This window comes from Peromyscus californicus, unplaced genomic scaffold (genome assembly GCF_007827085.1).
Source record: "Peromyscus californicus insignis strain IS unplaced genomic scaffold, ASM782708v3 Scaffold_11__1_contigs__length_118956290, whole genome shotgun sequence".
Taxonomy (NCBI): domain Eukaryota; kingdom Metazoa; phylum Chordata; class Mammalia; order Rodentia; family Cricetidae; genus Peromyscus; species Peromyscus californicus.
Genome location: NW_026294402.1, coordinates 65,492,746 through 65,517,743, shown reverse-complemented (window position 1 = coordinate 65,517,743; position 24,998 = coordinate 65,492,746). Strand labels below are relative to the sequence as shown.

General features: G+C 42.7%; 1 protein-coding gene across 6 annotated transcripts in view; it reads right to left on the bottom strand.

Annotated features, from left to right (window-relative positions):
- Positions 1 to 3,249: 3,249 nt before the first annotated feature.
- The window catches only part of Sltm (SAFB like transcription modulator), a 47,754-nt gene continuing 26,005 nt past the window's right edge, over positions 3,250 to 24,998 (bottom strand). For 2 of the 6 annotated variants that reach the window (XM_052713646.1, XM_052713668.1), the window contains 16 exons: positions 24,722 to 24,749; positions 22,964 to 23,435; positions 22,280 to 22,329; positions 19,790 to 19,908; positions 17,751 to 17,900; positions 17,141 to 17,244; positions 16,864 to 17,027; positions 16,152 to 16,237; positions 15,528 to 15,691; positions 12,835 to 13,015; positions 12,019 to 12,143; positions 10,991 to 11,158; positions 10,127 to 10,441; positions 9,891 to 10,035; positions 6,015 to 6,175; positions 3,250 to 3,908 (listed from right to left, as the gene is read on the bottom strand). In XM_052713646.1, the coding sequence (XP_052569606.1) occupies positions 3,800 to 3,908; positions 6,015 to 6,175; positions 9,891 to 10,035; positions 10,127 to 10,441; positions 10,991 to 11,158; positions 12,019 to 12,143; positions 12,835 to 13,015; positions 15,528 to 15,691; positions 16,152 to 16,237; positions 16,864 to 17,027; positions 17,141 to 17,244; positions 17,751 to 17,900; positions 19,790 to 19,908; positions 22,280 to 22,329; positions 22,964 to 23,435; positions 24,722 to 24,749 (2,541 nt within the window). In that variant the 3' untranslated portion in view covers positions 3,250 to 3,799. Of the gene's footprint in view, positions 3,909 to 6,014; positions 6,176 to 9,890; positions 10,036 to 10,126; positions 10,445 to 10,990; positions 11,159 to 12,018; positions 12,144 to 12,834; positions 13,016 to 15,527; positions 15,692 to 16,151; positions 16,238 to 16,863; positions 17,028 to 17,140; positions 17,245 to 17,750; positions 17,901 to 19,789; positions 19,909 to 22,279; positions 22,330 to 22,963; positions 23,436 to 24,721; positions 24,750 to 24,998 lie in introns of all 6 variants that reach the window. The other 4 variants (XM_052713636.1, XM_052713662.1, XM_052713656.1 and 1 more) reach the window with 3 other exon arrangements.

Sequence of the window (24,998 nt, the reverse complement as noted above, 5' to 3'; positions counted from 1 at the left end):
TCAGTATTTATTGAGTTGTCCTGGAAAGGAGTTCCCTTGAGGACAAAGCCCGGATATTTGGCCCGGATATTTGTAAAGACTGGTGGGGTGATGAATTTTTCTTTCGGTACTGAAGACTGAATTCAGGGTCTCACACATGCTAAACAAACCTGCCACTGCCATGGAATACCACTGTTCTTAAAAAAAAAAATCTGCGACCTGAGAGCAAGTCTGACGTGTAGGCCCGGCTCTTCCAGAACCGGCTCTGCAGACTGCGTCTGCCTCCAGAGTGCCGGGGTTAAAGATGTGCAACACCCCTCCCAGCTCTTCTCATTGTGTTTAAGACCAAGTTTTGTTTTCCAGGCTGGCTTTGAACTCCCGATCCTTCCGCCATTGCTTCCCGAGTGCTGACACTATAGGCATATGCCATCCCACCCAGATTTTTTTAAAATTTGGTGGCCGGGTTAACTTACTCAAGGCTGGCCTTAAAGCTTATCTCAGCTCCTTGGTGGCTAAAATTATAGGTGTACACCACCATGCCTGGCTTGAACATGTAAAGCTGAAGAGCCAGAGAATCCTCGGTATTTGTAGGTGACCGCAGAAGAGATTCACCTGCAGGTAAGAGGGCAGTTTAAACGCCGTACTTCATGAAGAACACAAAAGAGAATAATAACCTTTTTCCAGGAAGGACTCAAAAAAATCTAGCTGTGGAAACTAAGAACGGGGGAGTGTGGAAGTGACAACCTAGCACGTGACACACGCAGGGGCCACGAGTCGACGCGATTCATAAGCTTTGCATTTTCTTTTGGTTTGGTTTGGTTTGGTTTTTCAAGACAGGGCTCTCTCTCTCTCTGTGGCTTAAGCTTTGCATTTCCACTTGCGCTCCTCTGCGTGTGAACTTTGGACTTCAGTATCTTGCCCACACTGGACTTCTTCCACGACCACAAGCCTCCTGTCTCTACCCCACTGCAAACCCTACCACTGCAGTGAAGCATTTGGACAGCGCCACAGCGGGCACCAGCTCCTCCCGTCTCTAGGTCCAGAAGAGCCCATCTTCCTTTACAAAACCCTCTCTGAATCCAGTTTTCACTACTGACCCAGGTCCATCTCTGCCATTAGAGACCTAAGTCTTCAGAGATACTCTCAACCCCGAAATACTCCCAGGTGAGTTTCTCAAGTTTTCTGAACTAGAAAGAGCTGTAACTATGGCAACACGAGGAAAACAGTGTCTGAAGACTGTTGGGTCCCTCAGTGTAAGCAAAGGCTAGCAACACTCAAAGCTAATTTATTTGTACTGTGGACTGAACATAGGGACTTCTCCACATTAGGAAAAGACTTTTACCTACTAACCACTAAACACACCCAGCCCTTCAAAGACCTGTAACCTTTTTTGGAATTGTCTATGTAGCCCAACACACACACACACACACACACACACACACACACACGCACGCACGCACGCACACACTCTCCAAATACGTTTTTTAACATATGTATTTGCATGTTCATGTGTGCGTAGGTATACGTGTGTGTGTGTGTGTGTGTCTAGACTCAAGACTGACATCCAGTATCTTCCTTAATCACTTTCCACCTGTTTTTTTGAGACAGGATTTCATCACGAAACCTTGGCTGGCTTTGAAGTCATGAGGCCTCCAGAGCGCTGGGATTAGAGGTCTGAGCAACTGCACCTGGAGGTGCATATGCTGTCAGTGCACGCCTATGCTGAGGCCAGAGAAGACTTCAGCTGTCAGCTATTGGTCTGCCTTTTTGCCTGGAGACTGACAGGGCTCTCACTGAATCTGCTTTCCCTTAAGCTGACGGACCAGCAAACACTAGGGTCAGAGGCACACACAATCATGGTCCATCTTTCTACGTGGGTGCTTGGGATTTGAACTTAGGGCCTTGTGCTTATAGAGTAACCACTCTTCCCCAGTTCTTCAAAAACTAACTTTTTAATAGCAGTTCAGTAGGCTGAGAATGTAACTCCATGCCTAACAGACAGGAGACCAGTTAAAAAAACAAACAAAAAACTAATCAAGGCAACATTAACAATCCAAGTGCTTCTGAGATGTCCAAGTAAGGTCTGTGCAAGGCACTGACTGTACCCTTGGTTGCTTATGAGCACCAAAGCCAGCCATGTGCAAGGGTCCCTGCTTAGACGTGAGGCATAGCAATGTCACACTGACCCTAGCCACCAACAGGAGCAGGACCCCGTCTACAGCCCTAGTCAGTGAACACCGAGTGTCAGGAAGCAGGAAACAGGAGTCAGATGGACATGGACCACATACACCCACGCACACCGCTGTAGGGCAGGAAGGACAGACTATGAGAATCCGCTGGATTTGAAAGTGAGCTGCCCTTGAGCCTGGCTTGATGGTCTACACCTTTAATCTTAGCGCTCAGGAGGCAGAGGCAGGCGATCCCCAGAGCAAGCTACAGGACAGCCAGCTCTACACAGAGAAACCCTGTCTCAAAAATAACAAAAACCAAAGGGGAGGGGGAACCCCAGGGAACCAGACTCCAGAGTCCTCTGGCTGCTTACAGCCACTCAGGAGTCTGAACATCTCCTGCCCCTACATTCAGGCCCAGACACTGACAAGACTTCTCCAAAGACGCCACACCTCTAAAGAGGACCACTCCCTCCATCCTTCACTAGGTACTAACAGGCCACTGTTATGACCAAGATCCTCGATGGTCTGGGTTATGGTGGCTAGTTTCTAACAGAGGGTTAGAGAATTTCTAACACATCCACAGTGTGCTATCAACTCTTGACCAGAGCAAAGCTTGCCACATGTCCCAGAACAGAAAGCAAACGCTGCCCTTTCAGTTCTTACCAAGCCTGCTGCTTGGACGCAGTAGCAGGAAGGCTGGAGGACTAACCCTGAGGCTACACAGAGACAGACACACTTCCAAGTGTGGGTCTGTATTCTCACAAAGAGAATCTTGCCACAGACTAGCATTACCAAACCTGACTGACTCACCCATCTAGAATCTGGGGTTCTTCCACTTCTCAGCATTATCCGGGGAGATGGATACACATAGTGTTATCACACAATTCTGAGAGGGGGGATTCATCCATCAAACCATGAAGACCCCCAAGTGCAACTTACCTGCTCAACTGAGAATGACACACCCTTGTGATACAAGGCACATGGACATGGTTCCCTTCATCTATGGAGCCTTATACCAGGCAAACCTGGACAAGTGTACGGCTCCCTATATAAAAATCTACCTTTAGTTTACAGTTAAAAAGCTCCTCAACACTTTAGCAACTATACAGAATATGAAGGTTTATTTCAAAAAAGATTACATTTTTTTTTAACCAGGATACACAGATGCACTTAATGTAACAGTACCTTCTGCAAAAATAGGTTACATAATACTCCGAAATGCAAGGAACAATCTTATTCTCTAAAAATTAGACAGCAGGCGTCTGAAGCTCAAATAGCCTTCAAAATGGAGGCAGCAAACACTGGCGACACCCCAGAGCTAGGCTGCAAATGAAACCACTACCACTCAGCTGCAAGTCCCTCCTGTTCACCCAGAGCCAAACCAAACGGCCTCGGGGCCAAGCCTTTCCAATGGGTCTCAGTGCTGCAAGAAAAAAGTTGAATGATACACAAAACTATGAAAAGTTTCAACAGAACTATTTAAACATCTTCTCTAAAATTGAGAAAAGCAATCATGTTAAATTTTTAAAAAGGAAAACAACAGTCGGAGAGAGCTCTCAAGCAGTCAGAGGTCCCCCTCGTAAGTAGTCAAGTGAAGTTCACAGGAGATCTCAATAAATTATCTTGAAGCCACGGCAGGAAGCTCGTGTTCAAAACCGCCGTGGAGGTCCACTCTTGAATGGCTTAAACCCGGAGCTGCTTCCTCTCGGCATGGAGTTGCTACTCAACTGTACAATCCTATTCACTGGGGATGCAGTGCTGAAAGAGGTTGAAAGAGGAAAGGGTCAGAACAAACCATCCTAAGAATACCTTCACGCTGACCACTCATGGGCTGCTCTCGTCCCGCCCTACATCCAGACTGATCCTGTAGGGTGGACACCATTACTAACCCCTCTTTACCGAGGAAGAGATGAGACCTCAAAGTCTATCCTGTCCAAGGCACAGAGCTAATAGATGGTGGGGAGCAATGGAGTGACCTTGGCATTCTGATTTCGATGCCCACTTCTTCAGAAGTCAGATGCTGTGCACAGGGCAGGACTACAGGCCTCTGCACATACCCACCCTGGATCTCAGCCGCGGCGGCGGCGGCGGCGGCGGCGGAGCCTCTTCAGGACTCCTGCCACCTCACCATCTCTTTTGAAACAGGATGCAGTTATGGAGACAAGGAAAGCTAAACTCCAGATCCTGCTTCTGCCCCCACGCTAGTCCTATGGCATAGACCACTCTAACCCTACTCAGATCGCCCCAGGTGGGACTCTCTAGGCTGTTTTAATTAGCATTTAAGGAGATTGGGATACACACTAGAGTTCAAAAACTGACGCCAAGAAGTCACTTAATATTTCCAGTGTGTATAGAGCAGCATTATAGATGCCAGTGAATGACAAGAAAGACACTCCAACACTCGATCATAACGGAGTTGACAGTAAAACGCTTCAATAAAACTGGCTGAGGCTGGGCAGTGGTGGCGCACGCCTTTAACCCCAGCACTAGGGAAGCAGAGGCAGGCAGATCTCTGCGAGTTCGAGACCAGCCTGGTCTACAGAGTGAGTTCCAGGACAGCCAGAGCTACACAGAGAAACCCTGTCTCAAAAAACCAGCCCCTCGGCCGGGCGGTGGTGGCGCACGCCTTTAATCCCAGCACTCGGGAGGCAGAGCCAGGCGGATCTCTGTGAGTTCGAGGCCAGCCTGGTCTCCAAAGCGAGTTCCAGGAAAGGCGCAAAGCTACACAGAGAAACCCTGTCTCGAAAAACCAAAAAAAAAACAAAAACAAAAAAACCTGGAAACTGGCCAAGCACTCTGGGTTAAATTTATGACCTACAGAAGCCACTGTGGTTTTGAAGCAAGTAAATGATAGACAAAATGTGTGGTCCCACAGTCATTCAGAGGTAGTGTGAGCATCAGGGAGAAGTTCTCTGACCAGGCACAGGTTGAATGCAGGAAAGGGCAGCATCAGGAACGCCATTTTGAATTTATTCTAGGAACAAAGAAAGAGCAAGACTGGGCCATGTTTCCCCAGTCAGGACTTTGAGGATAGCAGCACTGACAGACAACAGAAACTTGAGGAAAATTAATAATAATAATAATAATATTATTATTATGTAATTATATATATAATAAATATAGTAATAATAATATATTTTTTATTATTATTATTACATGGAGATGGCAGTGAAGAGTGACATCTGAAGCTCATCTGCTTGGAGGAGCTGGAAAGGTGAGTCAAGAAGGGAAGAAGAAATTAAAGGGCCAAAAGCCAGGTGGCAGGGGCGCACGCCTTTAATCCCAGTGCTTGGAAAGCAGAGGCAAGTGGACCTCTGTGAGTTCGAGGCCAGCCTAGTCTACAAATGGAGTTCCAGGACAGCTGGGGCTGTTACACAGAGAAACCCTGTCTTGAAAAGCAAATAAACAAACAAAAAGAGGGCTGAGCTGGCATGGTGGGGCATGCCCGTAGTCAACACACCTGGAAGGCAGAGTCTGAAGGCAGCCCAGCGTACACAGTCTAAGACCCACCTCAAACCAAGCAACCAAAAGACTGCTTCAAAATAAGGAAAGCGACAGGGTGAAACAGCATTCAGTGAGGAGCCCAGACCCAAAGGACTTACAGGGACAATCACTGGTGCAAATGGCACTGCTATGCAGGTGTGACACAGGAGTGACCAGCAGCAGGAGAGCACAGCAGGAGCTCCTCCCAAACAAGGAAGGGTGTGAGGCAGAGGGCAGAAAGCTGATGAGGCTGAAAAGATGCACTAAGGCCACAACAGGGGGTTACTAACTGCAATGTAATCTCAGGAACTAACCATCTTTAAGGAGAGGACTACTTGGTTTCAGAACCGCAGAAAAGGTCTTAACAGATGAGCTACTCACCTTGAATGTTGGGTTATCAGGCCTGCACCTGACCGGCCATCAGCTATTCGCCTTGTGTCATGGTAGGCAGGCCCCTGAGATGGTGGGCCATGCCACTCTTTCCTTGGTCCACTTGTGTCCCGTCCATGACGTTCCACTACATGTCGTTCTTCAGGGTAGTGCTGGGGACAGCATAGGAAAAAGTGAGTCCTGGCCCTTTGTCCCATGCACCGACTCACACTGCTGGGCTTTCATGTCTGAGAATGTAACAGATGAAAGAAGCAACCACTATTCTGGCAGGACCTCAATACCTTCATTTCTATGTCCACACCCACTACTACTCCAGCACTATTTGGGCATAGGAATGTCAAATGCCTGGAGAGATCTAAAGATCTTTCTTTCTAGTACACAAGAGGTCAAAAGTTAAAGGGCAGTCAAGGTTGGGTACATGGTCAACCCATCGGAACACCTTGGAACAGTATACAGGGAAAGCTGTCTGATTTGACACAACACTACTCCAGTACAGCTATAAGCAGTGGGGGCCATAGGAACGGAAGTATCTGGAGAACTAAGGACAAGAGGAGGAGTCAAAGCTAGCCGACACCTAGCCTAGCTAGGCAAAGCTGTCAGCATCCACACAGCCTTAGAGACAACACTGGCCAGACAACTGACGGACTAACATTGTTAACTCCACACAGGGAATCCAGGTTCATCTTCTCAGAAGACCTTTTTTAAAGGGATTCTGAATGTAGGGTGCTGGTCTAGAATAACCTCTTACATTCTGCCCTAACTAAAACAGAGTCTCTGCATCATATGCTCAGTTTGAAGTTGGTTCAGGGTGAACAGCTTAAAGAACTTGTGCAAGCAAGCATTTCTCCTTATTAAGACTCATTAATACCTCATAACCACTGAGCCACAAGGTTACTGCATCAATGTGCTAGGTGAAATGATGTACAGTGATAGTGTACATGCCAAGGCAGCAAAACATTTTCTGGCTAAAACAAAAAATGCTATTACTGAGGGCTGAAGAGATTTAGTACATAAAGTATTTTCTGTCCAAGTGTGACTGGAGTTCAGATCCCCAGAACCTACATAAAAGCTGGGCATGTTGGCACACACCTTTAATCACCACACTTGGGAGTCAGAGGTGGATCTCTTGAGTTTGGGCTACAGAGAAAACCTGTCTCAAAAAAAAAAAAAAAAGGAACAAAGGAAGGGAGGAAGGGAGGGAGGAAGGGAGGGAGGGAGGGAGGGAGGGAGGAAGGAAGGAAGGAAGGAAGGAAGGAAGGAAGGAAGGAAGGAAGAAAGGAAGGAAGAAGGCAGGCGAGAAAGGCATGGTAAGAGTGCCAGCTGCCACAGGGAGAGGTAGAAACAGAAGGTCCTGGAAGAGACTAGCCACCTTGACTAGCCAGAAATGGTGAGCTTCAGGCTCAGCAAGAGACCCTGACTCAATAAATGAAGTGGAAGTAATCAAGGACACCAAACATGCCTGCATACCCATGCCAATACATATGTCAAAAGATGCTATGATGAAAGAAACCTGGTGTGTATTCAAGTGTGTAATACAAACAAATTCCATCTGGCAGAACTTATAAAGTGTATTCCTTCAGACTAGGGATGTAACTCAGTTGGTACACTGACTGGCTAGCATGCATGAAACGTTGGGTTGGATTCCCAATACCACAGAAACCAATATGTGCCAGTAATCCCTGCACTTCGAAGGTGGAGGCAAGAGGATCAGAAGTTTAAGGCCATCCTTGGCTTAATCCTCAGCTATACAGCACATTAAAAGGCCAACCTGGAATATGTGAGACCCTTTCTTTAGAAGGAAAAAAAAAAGCATATCCTTTCTATTCATGCTGCAATCACCTGACATGTCAGTATTTTGTCAATTAAGAGAATGCTTTTAAGCTGAGTGCAACTTTTGTATATTTGTGTCATTTATAGATAGCTCAGTAACTTAAAAGAATAGTCACATCAACAAAATATCAAAAGAAGTCAGGTGGCGGTGACACACGCCTTTAATCCCAGCACTCGGGAGGCAGAGCCAGGCGGATCTCTGTGAGTTCGAGGCCAGCCTGGTCTACAGAGCGAGATCCAGGACAGGCACCAAAACACAGAGAAACCCTGTCTGGAAAAAAACATACATACATACATATACACACACACACACACACACACACACACACACACACACACACACACATTTACTCAAAAGAGTAAAAGTGAGGACTCAAGAGACAGTTCAGTGGTTAGAGCACTGGCTGCTCTTGCCGAGGACCTAGGATCAGTTCCCAGGACCCACATGGTGGCTCCCAGCTGCCTGTAACTCCAGTCCCAGTGGATCTCATGCTCTCTTTTGGCCTCTGTGGGTACTGCATGCACAGAATACATGCGGGCAAAACACTCTCATACAATATATTTTTATTTTTTTAATTAATTAATTAATTTTTTGTTTTTCCCAGACAGGGTTTCTCTATGTAGTCCTGGCTGTCCTGAACCTTGTTTTGTACAGTAAGCTGGCTTCAAACTCAGAAATCCACCTGTCTCTGCTTCAGGAGTGCTGAGATTAAGGGTGTGCACCACCACACCCAGCTTAACATAAAATACAGAAATTTTTAAAACTAAGAAAAATATTAAAGAATAGAAAGCAATTTAAAATGATTCTACTTGTCTACTTTTGGAAAACAGAGGAAGAGCATGTGACTTGTACTTCAGTTCTATAGGTAATGTGCTAGTTTCAGCAATACATATACTAATATCGAAACAACAGAGATTAGCATGTTCCCTGTTATAGGATGCAGATCAAGTCATGATGTATTCTGTGTTTTAAAAAGCCCAATTATCATTAGGAAGACTCATTTAACAACTATAACAACTGTCCAAGCAGAACAAGAATTTCAATAAAAACAAAGTCTGAGGACCAGTAAGATGACAGGTAAAAGCACTTGCCATACAAGCCTGGCCTGAGCTGAACCTCTGGAACTCCATAAAAAGTCAGATGTGGTAGTCCACATCTGTAATGCCAGCATTCCCAGGACGGGAGGCCAACACAGGAGAATCTATAACCTGCAAGGTTATAGACCAGTCAGTTTGAAGCAGATTCTGCCTCTCAACAAGGTGGGAGGAGAGAACTAATTCCCAAAATGTAGTTCTCTGACTTCCACATATACCATGGCATGTAGAGGGTCCCTCCTTCCCTTCCCACATTCCTCTCTCCCATATACATGCATAAAAAATATTTCATCAGCATGGTGGCACACACCTTTAATCCTAGCACTGGGAAGACAGAGGCAGTTGGATCTCTGTGAGTTCCAGGCCAGCCTAGTCTACAAGTCAGGAAACCCTGTCTCGAAGAGAAAAAAAAAAAAAAAAAAAAGTTTTTAAGGCTAGTATCTACTTCTTTGAACAACTGTTATTCATCTATAAAGAACAAACTTGAGAAAGATCTGTTGCAGGAAGCTGATCTCTCAGTCACTCTAATTGCCCAATCTTGGCCACAAGAGAATGGTTCTCCATATGGACACCTGTCAGGAACATCTCCTATGGGCTGGAGAAATGGCTCTTCATATGGACACCTGTCAAGAGCATCTCCTATAGGCTGGCAAGATGGCTCAGCAGTTAAGAGCACCAGCTGCTCTTCTAAAGGACCCAGTTCAATTCCCAGAACCCACATGGTGGCTAATAACTGTAACTCTAGTCCTGGGGGATCTGAAGTCCTCTTCTAGACTCCACAGGCATCAGACATAAAAGTGGTACACAGATGTATACACAGGCAGGCAAAACACCCATACACATAAAAAGTAATAAACATTAAATTAAAAAAAAAAAAAAAGTCTATCTCCAGTGCTTCGGAGTCTTCTAAAGACTCAACAGGAAGCTCCCAGCAACTTTTACCTGAGCTCCGCTTCCTCTGTCAGAGATGACTCCTCTGTCTCCCTCTCGGCTTCCATAGCCTGAGGCAGTACTGCGATTCCCAGGGGGTGCACCCCTCACACTGTGTCCTGAGACTTCTCTCCCAGATCGCTCTGGCCTTTCAACTCTGTGAACACCAAACAAGAATGACCAAAACCTCACTTCACAATTCTTGAAAACAACGCACAGCATGCCGTGAGGAAGGAGCACGTAACTACCTTGACTCCCGTTTGTCTGTGGACATGCTCCCTTCACTCTTCCAGGAGGCGGGTCTAGAAGGATTGGGCCCGGCTTCTCGAGGGTGTCTAGGGTGAGCAACCTCAGGTCTGTCATGAAGGATTACTGTTCTTCTCTCATCTCTCTCCCCTCGTACCTCTCGTCTGTCTGTTTCTCTAAGTTCATTTCTTGGTGGTGGAGGCTCGTTTCTTCTGGAATCACTGAAGTTTTTGGGGTACCTTTCAAAGCTCGGCTCTTCTCTTCGGGCTGCTGGTCTTGGTTTTTTTCCTTCACTCTGACCAACAAAGCGCTCCCGTCTACTGAGGAAAGAACAAATGCAGATCCTCAGAAGCGTTTACATGCAAAACTTCATTTGCATAACCTAGAATCACGAAACTTTCTTTCAGACCATTAGAAAAGCTCCATTACTAACTATAACAGTTTTCTTTTCAATTGAGCTATGTCGAGCACAAAGGTTGGTTTCTTTTTCAAGAGAAATGATACCAGTCAAGTTCCTACCAGCCTGCATGTTTTACTGTTCTGAGCGCCACGGCACATCCAAAATCAGCATTCCCCACTCACACTTGTTTTTAATTAGCTTTTTAATTGGTTTTTATGAGGCAGAATGTCAAACTGCTGTGTAGCCCTGGCTGGTTTCAACTCTTTAGCCCATACCTCCCAAGGACCCCATCCAATTGAAGATAAGAAGAGAATACCACTACCTCATCAGTGAAAACCAAAGTAAACATACAATTTGTTCTAAACATTCTATTTTGACTCAGCACTTCTTTAGTATCTTATAGAGAACCAGTTATGAACAGCAAGGCTCCTGTCTCAGATGTCAGCACCTCAGTGTGTCCACTTACCTTTCGAAGGATGAGGACTGCACAGAGGCAGTGTCCGGAAACCTGCTCCGCTCTCGGTGACTGAAGTCCAGGAACCTGCTCTGTTGGCGATAGTCAGATCCATGGCCAAATCGTGCATCTGGATCTAGGGACAGCTTTTTGTTCTCGCTCCAGTAAGGATCATCTCGCCTTGAAGAGAAACGTTTGCTCACTTATACAAATTATTTTATGATAATCAAACAACATCCACTTGGAATCATAGATATCATATGGAACTATGGACATAAAAGGCTACTAAACTCAAGATAGAACAGTGAAGAGCTAGGACAGGATTAACAGTTCTATCCTTGTCATAAATATGAGAAGAGAAAAACAGTTGAAAAACAGCTGCCTGCTTTTGTGTGTGTAGATGTTGAAGCGTTTGTCTGGGTGCACACCTGTGTGTGGAGGAAAGCGGTCAATGTGAGTGACTTCCTCTGTCGCTCTCCAATTTATTTTTGGAGACAGGATCTCTCACTGAACCTGACGCCCACTGATTGAACTAATTTTTCAATTAGTTGGCCAGAGAGCTCAGGGGCCTGCCTATCTGTGCCTCTTCAGTGCCAAGATGACATGGGTGCCAGGTAGATAAACTCAGATATCAGGTTGCTCAGCGACCGTGCCCCCCAGCTAGCCTCTCCAGTCTAAACTGCTTGTCCTTACATCTTCCAACGGCAAAGTCAAGACCGGACAGCATGTCATAATGGATTCTCACCAGCCGTTTCCAGTTACCTTCTTTTTCCCTTCAAGTGCTGGGGATGAGCCAGGGCCTGGCTCATGCAAGGGAAGCCAGCACTCCATCTGAGCTCCACCCTCAGCCCTCAGCCTCTGTGACCCTCATAAAAACAGCAGAGGTGAGACCTGAGCACCCCACTGGGTCCTTCCCCTTCCATGTTAGCCACGACCTTTTCTTCAAAGCTGGGAGGAGCATGTGCGTTCTAATTCTCTCACCCTGGCTCACTGAGAACAAGACAGCAAGCGAAGCCACTGAGGGAGAAAGGAAGCACTACCTGTGGTCGACATCACGCGGGCGTTTCAAAGAATTCCTTTTCTCTTGTTCATAGCGCAGCTGCTGCTGTTGCCGTCTGAGCTCCTCCCTCTCTCGAGCGATCCGCTCCGCTTCCTTACGCCGCTCCTTCAGACACATAGGAATGAAGCAAAGAGACAGTGAAGACAGGCCGAAGGAAGTGCGCCTCTGAGTTAAGAAAGCGTCCTAGAGAAGCACCAGGCAGAGCACACAACTGGGACAAATACATTAGATTCCAATCACCTAGACTACCGCTACGATGGGTGACTTAATTAAAATAACAGGCAGGGGTTGAGTGGTACAAACTGGTAAGCATTTTGGGGAAGGTCAGATTTAGTTTAATAAATTGACTTAAACAGAAGCACCTAAAAGGAATGAGAAAACTGGGTTCTTAATATGTCTGGAGAGAACTAAGTGCCATAAGCCCTGGGTGGCAACTATGCAGAGAGGCATTCTTCCTTCCAGCCTTGGGAATGACTCCCATGATAAGTAAGGAAGTACTTGTTATTTTCTAAGTCTGGGGTGGTGACAGAGCCTGGATCACAACTACTCTGGACTCAGTCCTATGCTCATACTATTAGGCTGCCATTATACTGCAGAGCTACAGGTTACTTGCAATTGATAAGGAAGTCACTATTCAATGTACTTTGAACTGGTGCCTAGTTCGTTTTCTGTCAGGGACACTTCAGTGCTCATTCTCTTCTACAGGAGCTTTACAGTAAGTAAAGCAAACTGGAGGGCAAAAATCACAGGGTTTGCAAAGTGAGTTGTTCAAGATGAAAAGATTTTCTGACTGCACCTGTTCAATACGAATGCGTTCCCTTTCCAAGCGTTCGCGTTCCATTCTCTCTCTCTCTAGTTTTTGCCTTTCAATTTCTAGGCGCTCTCTCTCTCTCTGTAAGCGTTCCCGTTCTTCCCGTTCACGAATTATTCTAATGCGTTCACGCTCTCGACGCTCTCTTTCTGCAATCTCTCTTCGTCTACCAAAAATCAGTATTTAGAAATACTTAAATTATGCTAGTACTGTGTGAAAAATAATCGCTTTGAATTTGAATTTTTCCTTGTGATTGGCAATTTTAAATTCCACATTAATCTTAGTAATTTTAATGTAATTGGAAAGAACGCAAAATAAAACTTTAAACATATTCCAGTCTTATCACTTATTTATGAGTGTCAACTAAGCAGCTAAATTTTACACACTATTTGCCTTTTAGATGATTTGGTTAAATGAAAATCCCACCATTAGTAAAAAAAAACAGTAATTGACATTTTAAAATGTATATAAATTTATAAAACTATAATTTTTCTCTTGGCTTTTTGTGATAGGGTCTCACTATGTAGCCCTGACTGGCCTCAAACTCACTATGTAGACCAGGTTAGCCTTAAACTTGTGGCAAACCTCTTGCCTCTGCCTCCAAGTACTGAGATTATAGGTGTGTGCCATCATAACCAGCTCAAAACTACAACTTCTATCAATTATTTTTGATAGAAATTTTCTAGTATCTACCATATGTCTTTATCTCCTTAAATAATGTATATACTTCATTATTGGAATTATAATCACAAACACAATTATAGCAAATATTATATAACAGAATGGTGCCCTTAAGGGCCACTATGGCTATACACTGGCTTCTAACAGATAGTTCCAGGTAACATGCTTTTGAGTCAGAGATAATTCAGTACAAACATATGCTAGACCTTGCATAGTGCTTCTTCATTTCCTGACACTCAAGTAATCCACTTTTATATTTTTTGCTCACTTGCATATTTGCTGTAGCAAGTCAATATTCTTAATGGGTCAGTACTATTCCCATAAAAACTGATGTGGCATTTTACATGAACACAGCAGTCTGTTACTACCGTTCAGTGGGTGGAGACCAAGAATTCTACAACACTTGATGATGCACGAACTGTCAGCAGTTTTACAGAGCAAAGAACATCTAATACTGTTGAACCCCTCCCTATGCCACAGAGACAGCCATGCCTTGGGAAACAACAAAAGCCTTTAAAAGGTAGCCTAGACTTTAACTGTTTTTACGAGGTGGTAGACTTGTTTATTTGTTTTAGCACAGGTTTATGTATTAAATTCTTCAATGACACAACTCAAAATTTACTTTTTTTTTGGGGGGGGGGGTTATACTTTTGCTGAGGGCTTTACCGAGAGTTGTTAACATTTCAGAAATCACATCCAAATGCCCACACTTCTCCTGTTCCATGACTCACCACTGTGACACACAAAATCGGTCTGTGTCTGAAGCTTTCACACTCTCAGTGAGTCTAATAGGATACAAACATCTGACTAGTTCAATGTCTCTTCTACACATTTATATCTGGAATATATATGTATATATTTGTTACAAATCACTTTTGTTTCATTTTAATATTACTGCTAAATCATCACGTTGGATTTTTCTGGACATTACAGGCAAATAGACTATATACCTTTCTTTCTTCAGGAGTGTGAAGAAGGCACACCTCACCAGTTTATTTTAAAGGATCACTGGGCTGGGTGCAGTGGTGCGTACCTGTGGTTAGAGTTCAGCAGGAGACTGAGGCAAAAGGATCCCTTGAGCTCAGGAGTAAATGGTAAGCCTGAGCAACATAGGGAGATTTTAAAAACCAGACAGGCATTGCTTTGACAGGTCTGAGAGTGCCCTAGTAGCTCCCCACTTTTATTCTTCCCAAACCCTGTACTGACGAGCAGAAGCTAGGAGCTAGTGTTTATGGGGGTGAGTTTTGCAAGAATCAACTCCTTTAGCCACACTCAGGCAATGGTTGTATTCCTAAGCTGCAGCTTTTGAAGTTCCTAAAACCTGAGACTGAGTAGATGAAATTCCACGAGTGACCTCTGTGCTGGACAGGTCTAACAGATTAAAAACACACTAAGAAATATTTCATGTGGCACCCAAAAACGGGTATGGAGATATGAAATATTCCATGCTGGTTTGTTTATATTGACACTAAAAATGGTCTGTTTTAATGAGGAGTAGGGACTGCATTAAAGCTCAGAGAGCAACTCAGCCTTCACTTGGGAACCTTGCAGGTTTCCCACACTATGACAGTAGTTCAACACTGTAGCTTCCTCTGACACTATCTGGAATTATCTTCTCCTTTAAGACATGATTTTTATGGCAGCATCTTTGGAATAGAGGAAAGAGCACTGGACTTGGAGTCAGACTTGGATCTGAGTCCCGACTCTGCCACTCATTAGACACATGGCATTGGAAGAGTCATTTAGCCTCTCCAGGCCTCTTATATTTTAGTATTAAATAGCGGGCTTAATTAGCGTTACGGAATTGAGTTGGGGATGACAGATGAAAAAGGGTTTTGCAAACCGTGGAGTACACTATGCAAACGCAAGAAACCACTAGGTCACACCTTCACCTCCTGAGGATGACAGCTAAGTCTTCTGGGGAACACAATCTCTAGCAGGCTGGATTACAGCTAAAGACGCACATTACAGACAAGTGTCAAAAATGCTCCTCATACCTTCTGAGTTCCACTGCTCGTCTCAGTCTTTCAAAACGAACTAAATGTTCTCTCAGTCTCTGTTCCTTCATCTTTTCAAAAGGCAAGATCTCTTTCCTTCTGTAGTCTTTGTCTCTTTTTTTATCTAGGCTAGCCCTCTCCTTTTCTTTGCTTCTTCCATGAACCTACAGAAGAAAAACCATAACCGGACTAGAAGTTAAAATAATCTGAGGTCATGTACTTCTGGCTTTCACTGGTCATTTAAAAAGTTCAAACGGGGGGACTCGAGAGGTGGCTCAGGGGTTTCAGGGGTTAAGAGCGCTGACTGCGCTTGCACAGGACCCAAGTCTGGCTCCCAGCACCACAAAGCAGCTCCCGACTGCCTGTGACTCCAGTTCCATGGGATCCGATACCTTCTTCTGTGTGTGTGTGGGGGGGTGGGGGGTGCCCTGCATGCGTGAGATACACATAAGCTCACGTGGGTTCATACGCATACACATAAGTTAAAAAAAAAAAAATCAACAAAATACTTTCTAAAGTCCAAACTACTAGTAATATTTCCTTTTAAAAACTTCTTAACTTGAGCTATGTCTTTCAAAGTGGTTTGGAGATAAGAGCTTTCTTATCTTTTGGAAACAGACTTACTTTCTCATATCTGCCCCTTCTTGATGGCCTACAATGATCTCCCTTGGTTTGGTTTAGTATCACCATATGTCCTGGACTCTTTGAACCTAAAAAAAGAAATAGTTTAGATAAACAAACAAAATATTATTGAAAAGGAGCATAAATAAAATTGAACTTTTGCCTGATATAAATAAAAAAATACTTATTCTACATAAACGCAAAGAAATCAAAATTATTTAATCTGTTAACAAATACTTTCAATGATACCAAGCGATCCTAATTCAATAAGATACTGAAGTCACCGGGCGGTGGTGGCGCACGCCTTTAATCCCAGCATTCGGGAGGCAGAGGCAGGCGGATCTCTGTGAGTTCGAGGCCAGCCTGGTCTACAGCGCGAGATCCAGGAAAGGCGCAAAGCTACACAGAGAAACCCTGTCTCGAAAAACCAAAAAAAAAAAAAAAAAAGATACTGAAGTCAGTGGCCACTGCTCAAATTTTTGTTGTTTTGTTCTGTTTTGCTACATTCCAAACCCAAGTCAGTTAGGATTTAAGGATATAATCAGGGAGCTTGCTTAGCAGAACATGACCTTGTAGTAGGAAAGAAGACAGGTGGTTTCTAAAACCCCCTTTTTTACTCCTGGCTCTTTGAAAAACACTTGAAAACCAGTCCCTTCTAAAATACAAACCAAGCAGTGGACACAGTGGAGAGGGACCAAGAGCACCCAGGACGTACTTATTCGTTTCTTTTCTTCACTTTTTTTCACTGACTCTGACGTCTGCCCACTTGAACCGTTGTCAGTCTTCTCATCCTTCTCCATTTTCTTAGTATCTTTGTTGTCTTTTTTTTCTGATTTCTCAGATGACCTTTTCTCTTCTTTTTTGATAGATGCTTGTGTCCTGACCACATCATCCAAGACAAGAAAATAGAATGACTACTTTTGCTATGTGACAAGCAGTCGTCTGTTTATCAGAAACCGGCCTTAGCTTAGCAGCTGTCACTCAACCCTTACTTGGCACTCCGATCACTTGGGTTCTTTTTATCACCAGCACTCCTTGAACTACTCTTCTCATCACTTTCTTTCTTCATTTCTTTCTTGGAAGGATCACCCTTGACCTGAAAAGTTTAAACAAAAATAAATGCTTTTAAAATTCATAAGCTTTAAAGTTGCATTATCTAAATGGTGTTGAGCTGGGCACAGCCACACATGCCTGTAATCCTAGCACTTGTGAGGCAGATACAGAATGATTCTAAGTTTGGGGACAGCCATGGCAGCAGGTTTGGAACTCACTACGTAGCCCATAGTGGTCTTGATTTTTCCGCCTCTGCCTCCCAAGTTCTGGGATTATAGCCATGCACCGCCATTCATGACAGAGACATTTTTAGACTGAGACTACAGGTTGACTATTCTTATCTGAGATACTTGGGCTGAGACTGTTTTACATTTTAGGCTTCAGATATCTGCATCCACTTTCCCTGCTGAGCATTTTAACTGAAAACTCTGAAATGCACCAAAATCAAAATTTTTGACCACTGATGACACTCAAAAAGTTTGAGATTTTGGATTTTCAGCTCAGCCCTCTTGTTAATCTCCCTCTTTAGAAACAGTTAATCACACTTACTTTCTCTACGGAAATCAGTTGTCCATGCAGCTCTGTGCGATGGAGATGTGCAATACATCTGGACACTTCTGTGCTTGAAGACATAGTTACAATGCCATAGCATTTTGCCCCAGGACTTCGAGCATTTGTAACTACCTTTGCACTTAAAACCTATAAAATTAGATAACACTTCAGAATTGTACAGCTGCACACATTCCTAAATAGATCAGACTCAGATTAAAGGGGGGTAGAGATACATTCTGGGTGTAATCCCATCCTCTCATGTTTTTATGTACTTAAAACATTCAAGGGAATTATTTCTCTAATCCTCTACCCAAATATACAGCCCAAACAAGCTTCATCAATAAAATAAATAGTACAAAATAACACACAGAGAGAAATTGGATTTGGACCAGTTTTCTCATGGTGGGCACACCTGAATCTCTTAGAGAAAACTATGGACATGTCTGTAAACAGTTTTCAAAAGTCTTAAACTTTTTCCTTTGAGTCACTTTAAATTTCAAAAATGAGTAAAGAGAAAAGAAAAGGCCAGGATTAAGATGCCTTTAATCCCAGCACTTGGAAGACAGAGGCAGGCGGATCTTTGTAAATTTGAGGCCAGCCTGGTCTACAAAGTGAGTTCCAGGACAGCTAGGGGCTACACAGAGAAACCCGGTCTTGGAAAAACAAAAAAAAAGAAAGAGAAGAAAAAAAGGAGACTAGGCCACAAAAGCTGTAAGGTAATCAGTATCTAACTGACCGTTTCAATTCTAGAGAATGACGAAGAGTGAGAAGAAAAGCCTGGCTAATCCAGGGCTGGAAAGGGAACAAAGACAGGATGGCAGGAGGCAGGAAGGGAACTTGACAGTGTTTTGTGGAGGCTGTTGGAAGCTGTAAGGCTTCATGTAAGCTTTAAGAAAAGCTGCTTTGCCATACAGAAACTGGAGCCCACAATCTCGTCATCATGTACACACTATTCTCATGCAGTTTATATTCTGACAAGTGCCAACATTAAAGTACTGTTTTGCATCTCTAAAAGCACATTACTGAAACAGAACACAACATATGCTACAGTTGATTATGGGACTATCATTCTGATAACCAATGGTTATTAATTTAATAAGCATTCAAAACCTACCATGTGCACACAAAGTAGGATAACAGCAGAGCAAGTTAAAAACGCATGGTGTATATTTGGAGAACGAAAATTTAAGTAGACACTCTTAAACTAGAAAGAAGTGACTGGCCAAGTGTTCTATAACTGCTCTCCACTGTTAGGGAGCCTACTAACAGCACACACTTTCCTAGTGGAGCAATACTCTTTCACACACACACACACACACACACACACACACACACACACACACACACACGCATACGCAGCATTAATGTTACAAAAACCTGTTTTAATGACTTTAGAGGCTTTTACTTCTTAAAATAGAAAGTCGTTTAAGCAAAGTAGGTTCTTGCAGGTGTCAGCAAACACTGAGAATGGTGGTCCCATGATCAGCAATAAACACAGCAACTTTTACATCTCTCTCATTAGTGGATGAGAACCTCCACAAGAGGATATCTGTTTCCTCTGCAGTTTACATATTCTACTACCTAATTCCAGCTATTTATATTTTCAGGATGACCAAATAGTCTCAGCATCCTCTAGATCCTTTGTATCATTATGAATAAAACTTGGCTCAAATGAATATAGACTTGGAACTCGTTGTAACCCAAAGCTCAGAGATACAAAGATCTAGACTACAGGGCTAGAGAGATGGCTCAGCTGTTGGGAGCACTTGCTGTTCTTGCAGAGGACCCAGATCCAATTCACAGCATCCACATAGCAGCTCCACTTTCAAGGACCTCCTCTGACCTCCAGAGGCACCAGGCACACACCTGGTGCACACACATCATGAAAGCAAAACACTCATACACATGAAATAAATCTAAATTTGTAAGCAAATAATAAAGTAAATACAAATAAGTAAATCTAAAAACTTATAAAGTATGACATACAGACTATATTTACGTAATCATTTGACTACTAAGAGATTAAAAGAATGTACCTTTCCGTATTTGCCAAAGAGGTTCTTTAAATCAGCAGCTTTGGTATTAGACGACAGTCCACTGACCCAGATATTCTTGGTTGAGCTTCCACTGCTGCCCCCAGCACTGCCTGTGCTCCCTAGGAGGATGGATCCAACACCAGAAGCTTAAGTGCCTGCACTGACTTACAAGGCTCATAGGTGTCCATTCTGAAATCCGTTCTCACTTCAATGTTGCTAGCCTAACATTACAGTATCTAAAATCTTACAAACTTACCATTATAAAAGTCAATCAGAGCAGTGAGAGAATAAATCTGAATGTTCGTAAACTTCCTGGTACATGAGTTTGAAAACAAAGTGGGTGAAAATTCCACTACATCTTGGACATTTTCTAGCAAATGCTATAAGCTGTCCTCACACCATTACACTGAACTGGGATGCCTGGAAGCAGTCCTGTAGCAACAAGCAGACTACTCCAGTGTTGGATATCTGTCATGGACCCTGAAGGATCTCAGAAGGAGGAACGAAAACAGGATAGATCCAGAGGTGGGAACAAACATTCTAATAATTCACTTTCATTTTCTTTTCTTTTTTTCTTTTTTTTTCCTTTGTGAGAAGGGGTTTCTCTGTGTAGCCCTGGCTGACCTGCAACTCACTATGTAGACCAGGCTGGCCTGGAACTCAGAGATCTGCCTGCCTTTGCCACCCAAGTGCTGGAATTAAAAGCATGCGCCACCACATATAGCCACCTTCATTTTCTACTAGAGAAAGATTAGGAGAAAATGGGAATTACATGCAGTTGGGTAACTCAAGACCTAAATAAGAAACAACCTTCTAAAACAATTGCTAGAGGAAGATGAGGGACCTCAAAATAACTTAGACTAGGGAAATGCTCACAGCTTGTTTCTGAACGGCTTCCACCCAGATATTACTTCACACATGTGAGTACAGGAAGCACACAAGCTAGTTAGTGTCCACAATGCTTTCCTCCTTCAGTGCTGTGATGCAGAAAACCCTTTCTAAAATGTCGCGCTATCACAGCTACAAGAAGCAGAAACAGTAAACAGTTCTGATGTGCTTTAAAGTCACATGAGATAAATGCCAACCTCTGGAAGCTGTTCAGTTCAGGCTTTTAACCATACAAATGACTCAAACTGTAATACCAACAGTTAATGCTTTTCCTAGTTTGGAGGGCAGTCATCAAAATATTTTACTTTACAACATGCAACTTAGAAATTTGTGTATCTACACATAACTAGCAATAGTTGGGCCTAGGTACTTATCTAATTATAGGAAAAAGTTTTGAATAACAGGACAGAAGGCAACACTTAACCAAAATTACTAAGTTTCTCAATTTAAAGGATAAACCTTTTCTTATCCATTAACCCAAACAGTAAAGGACAGGGGTATTACAATTAGAATTACTGAATCAAGTCAATAATTACTTCAAACTATTAAACATACCAATGAAACACAAACCAAAGCAATCTGCCAGGTAGTGGTGGTGCACACCTTTAATCCCAGCACTTGGGAAGCAGAGGCAAGTAGATCTCTGTGAGTTCGAGACCAGTCTGGTCTACAAAGCAAGTTCTAAAATAGCCAGGGCTGTTACACAGAGAAACCCTGTCTCAAAAAACCACAAAAACAAACCAAAGCCAGAGCAATGCACGAAATCCTTCGACACTCAGGAGAGCTGTGAGATTTGTTAGTACCCGACTGAGTGCAGTGCATACTCCTTAAGGACGCTCTCTCAGAAACAAAGGCTCTTCAGCCATCACAGCAGAGGCACAGGATGAAGCCAGATTGCCCATGGGCACAAGACAACCAGCTAGCCCCAAGTAACAAGAAACAATAAAATAAGCTCTCTAGGGGAGTATGGGGGGAATATGCTCAAGGAACAACATACACTTGTAGGATTCTTATGTATATAGAACCATGTACAACTATGCGATAAATCTACAATGAAAATTTTTTTATTGTTCCTTGGATCTTATAGGAATTGAACATAAAATTATTTCCCTACATAAGACAACTATCAACACAAATAAGTCAAATTAGGAAGTGAACTTTAAAACATTTAAATACTATACACTTGCTATGTTAACATAAGTATATCCTAATTTAAAGAATGAAGTACTACCATATGTTAGACTGCTTTTCTTCTAAATAGTAGATTCTACAAATATACACAAATATATTCTTGATACAAGTTTCATCCTAGACAGAATAGGGAAATGGATGTGGTCAGGTCTGAAGTTTCAAACTCACTGCAACTAAAACTAATTCTCCAATCTCTCATGCTCATATGAGTTTACAAAGTAACTAAAGGATAAAGTTTCAATGGCAGGGTTTAATGTAATTCTTTAATGCCACCAGTTAAAGATTATCAAAACTTTTATCTTCTCAACAAAGTTCTGAAGACTAAATGTCACAGGGAACACAGACAACTAACACTTTTGGTGGCAAGTACGTGATGTTATCATGGAATAAGTAGAAAAAAAAATCCATTACCTTTGTCATCTTTAGATGATGTCTTGCTGTCTTTAGATTCCTTTGAAGAGCTAAAGAGGCAAATCACCAGAAGAAAATTGAAAACAAAAAACAAAACAAAAACCAAACACTTGATATTGACAGCATTGCAACACCGGGCTCTACTCATACACATGGAGAACTCCAGAGGCCTACATTCGGCTACTTGAACAAATGGCTCTCTTAGGATTCTTGCACTGATTTTGCCCAAGATGCCTGAAGATCTAGGTTTTCTGACAATTCTATTCAGTGGATATATGGCCATCTTCTCCAGATTTCAGGACTGGGACTTGACTTCATTTTGTGTTCTTAGAACTGAGAGTTGCTCATTAACCACCATCACAAGGGTTTTAAAAAATAAAACACAAAAATTGTCAATTTGAAAAAACAAAAACAAAAAGAAAACAAAAATAAAAAACAAAAATAACCAAAAAAATAAAAAGAACAAATATATGCTGACAATTCGACAATGCACTCAGTAGGACACACTGCATGTCATGAAGGTCTTGAATTTTTAAAGTAACTTATGACGGTGAGAAATATTCTAGGCAGGATCATAAGACACTAATTATTGTACATGGTCTTGAAGCCACCCCCTTAATGTAGCGTGATCTTATTGAATGCTGGAATTTCAGTATCGTAAAGAACTGACATAGAAAAACAAACCTCTTTGCTTGACCAGAGGCCCCAGTAGACGAGGGCCCTTTCTTCAAAGTATCCTTTTCTTTGTCTCCAGATTCTGCTTTCTTAGAACTTTCTCTGGCTTCCTTCTCGACAGGATCACCCTTCACGGAGTCTTCCTTCTTACCATCTTTATGGTTCGGATTCATCTCATAATCCTTGCTTTCCTTCTCCGGGCTCTGTGCAATGGCGTCCTGCCCATCTTTTGGCTTACTTGCTTCAGAATCTGTAATTTTCACATTTTTACCTGTTTCTAGGAGGTCATCACCATCAAAATCCAGAGTGATGGCATCTTCAGCCTGGATTGTGACCGAGATGTTGTCATCCTCAGCTTCTTTCCCAGTCGCATTAGCTTCCATCATCTCTTCATGAGCTGTGTGATCAGCCTCAGCTAGGCTCCCTTCTGAAGGAAGAGGTTTAGATACTTCTTGTGTGCCATCACCAGAACCTGCTATATCTAAGAGGATTTAACAGGAATAAATATGGCAAAACAAGAAGTTTAAACAATTTCACATTCATAAGCTAGAATAGGACCTAGAAAATATAAAGCCAGTCATTAGCACTGATGGAGGGTTAGGGGGAACACAAGGGATTAACTAACATACACAATCCTTTACCTAAGATCACTTATTCTTCAGGGGAAAAAAAAATGATCTCTACATACAAACATCAAAACAACAACAGTGAGAAAATGGATCCATCCTTAAGATGCGTCTCTTCATTTCTGCTTTTAAGTTAATGGTATCTGAATTGTTTTCCTCCATGGAAGAGTGGCAGATGTGCAGGTTTGTTATTCAATGTTCGGCTCATCTTGGGATTTAATCCTTGTGACCTTGGGAGCTCCTTGGTGACTTCTTGGAAGGTCAGTCTAAGGACATTGGTCTTCAGAGTAGTTCCAAGCCCCATCTTTTTCACTCTTCAATCCCTGGGCAGTCCAGAATCGAATGCGACACCGCCACAGAAGACTGAAGATGCTCCTCCTTGACGTCTAGCAAAGTGGCTGCTTGCTATCTGCATCCTGTCCAGGTGGTCTGCAGTGACTGTTTGCAAAGATATCTTGCATTCCCACAGAGAGAAAGGCCTCAGGTATGTGAGATGCTTCAGTCAGTAGCTTTATTCCACCGTAGTTTCTGGGCTTTTTATTCTGCCTGGCTGAGGAGGTTGCTCCATGTCCTTTCTAGTCCAAGTAGGATAATGTGACTTCCGTCCGAGAACTCAACCTCATAGTGACCACATGTATTGCTACGGTTGTCCCTGTGATTGTATTGGGTAAGATAATTCTCCCAAGCCACTACACATGTCAGAAAATCATATGAAAGTTGCTCTAAAGTAGCAAACAAAAGCCAGTTTCCTGGTCATTCACCATTCTTAGGATTGGTGCAGAATTCATTGAGTCCTAAACTAAGACTCGAATAAGCACGTATGAGTTACTGCAGTGTCAGTCCTAAAGACGGAATCTACTTACCTTATGGTAAAAGTTATTTTTAAAATAAAACTAAATCTACTGTGAAAAATAGTATCATTCACTACAGTAACTGATATGTACTATTAAGTCAGAACATATCTTGTTCAAAAGAAAATCAAAACCAATTGAAAAATTAAGATGCTAACTTAATTCACTAAATTGATAATTTGAAAAGAAACTATTTTAAAGTAAGATTTCAAATAAGGAATGTTTATTTTCATATACTTTGCTTTTCTAAATGTCCATAAATTTGAAACTCTACTTGGCATCAAACATACCTTTCTCATTTTCTTCTTCCTCACCATCCTGAAATTCAAAGAATAATCAAATGTAAAATAAACTCACGGAGAACAACATTTCAATAATATCACAAAATCAGTCAAATTAAACTGCTGGGTAATTTTAAAATATTGATTAGAGATACACATCACACGCAAATACATTCCAATCAGAACTCAGACCCATTTAGAACTACGGAGCACCCTTCGGCTATATATGATTTTACAAAACAGGAGGCAAATCTCTCATTAAGATTATCAGTTCATTAACCAAAAC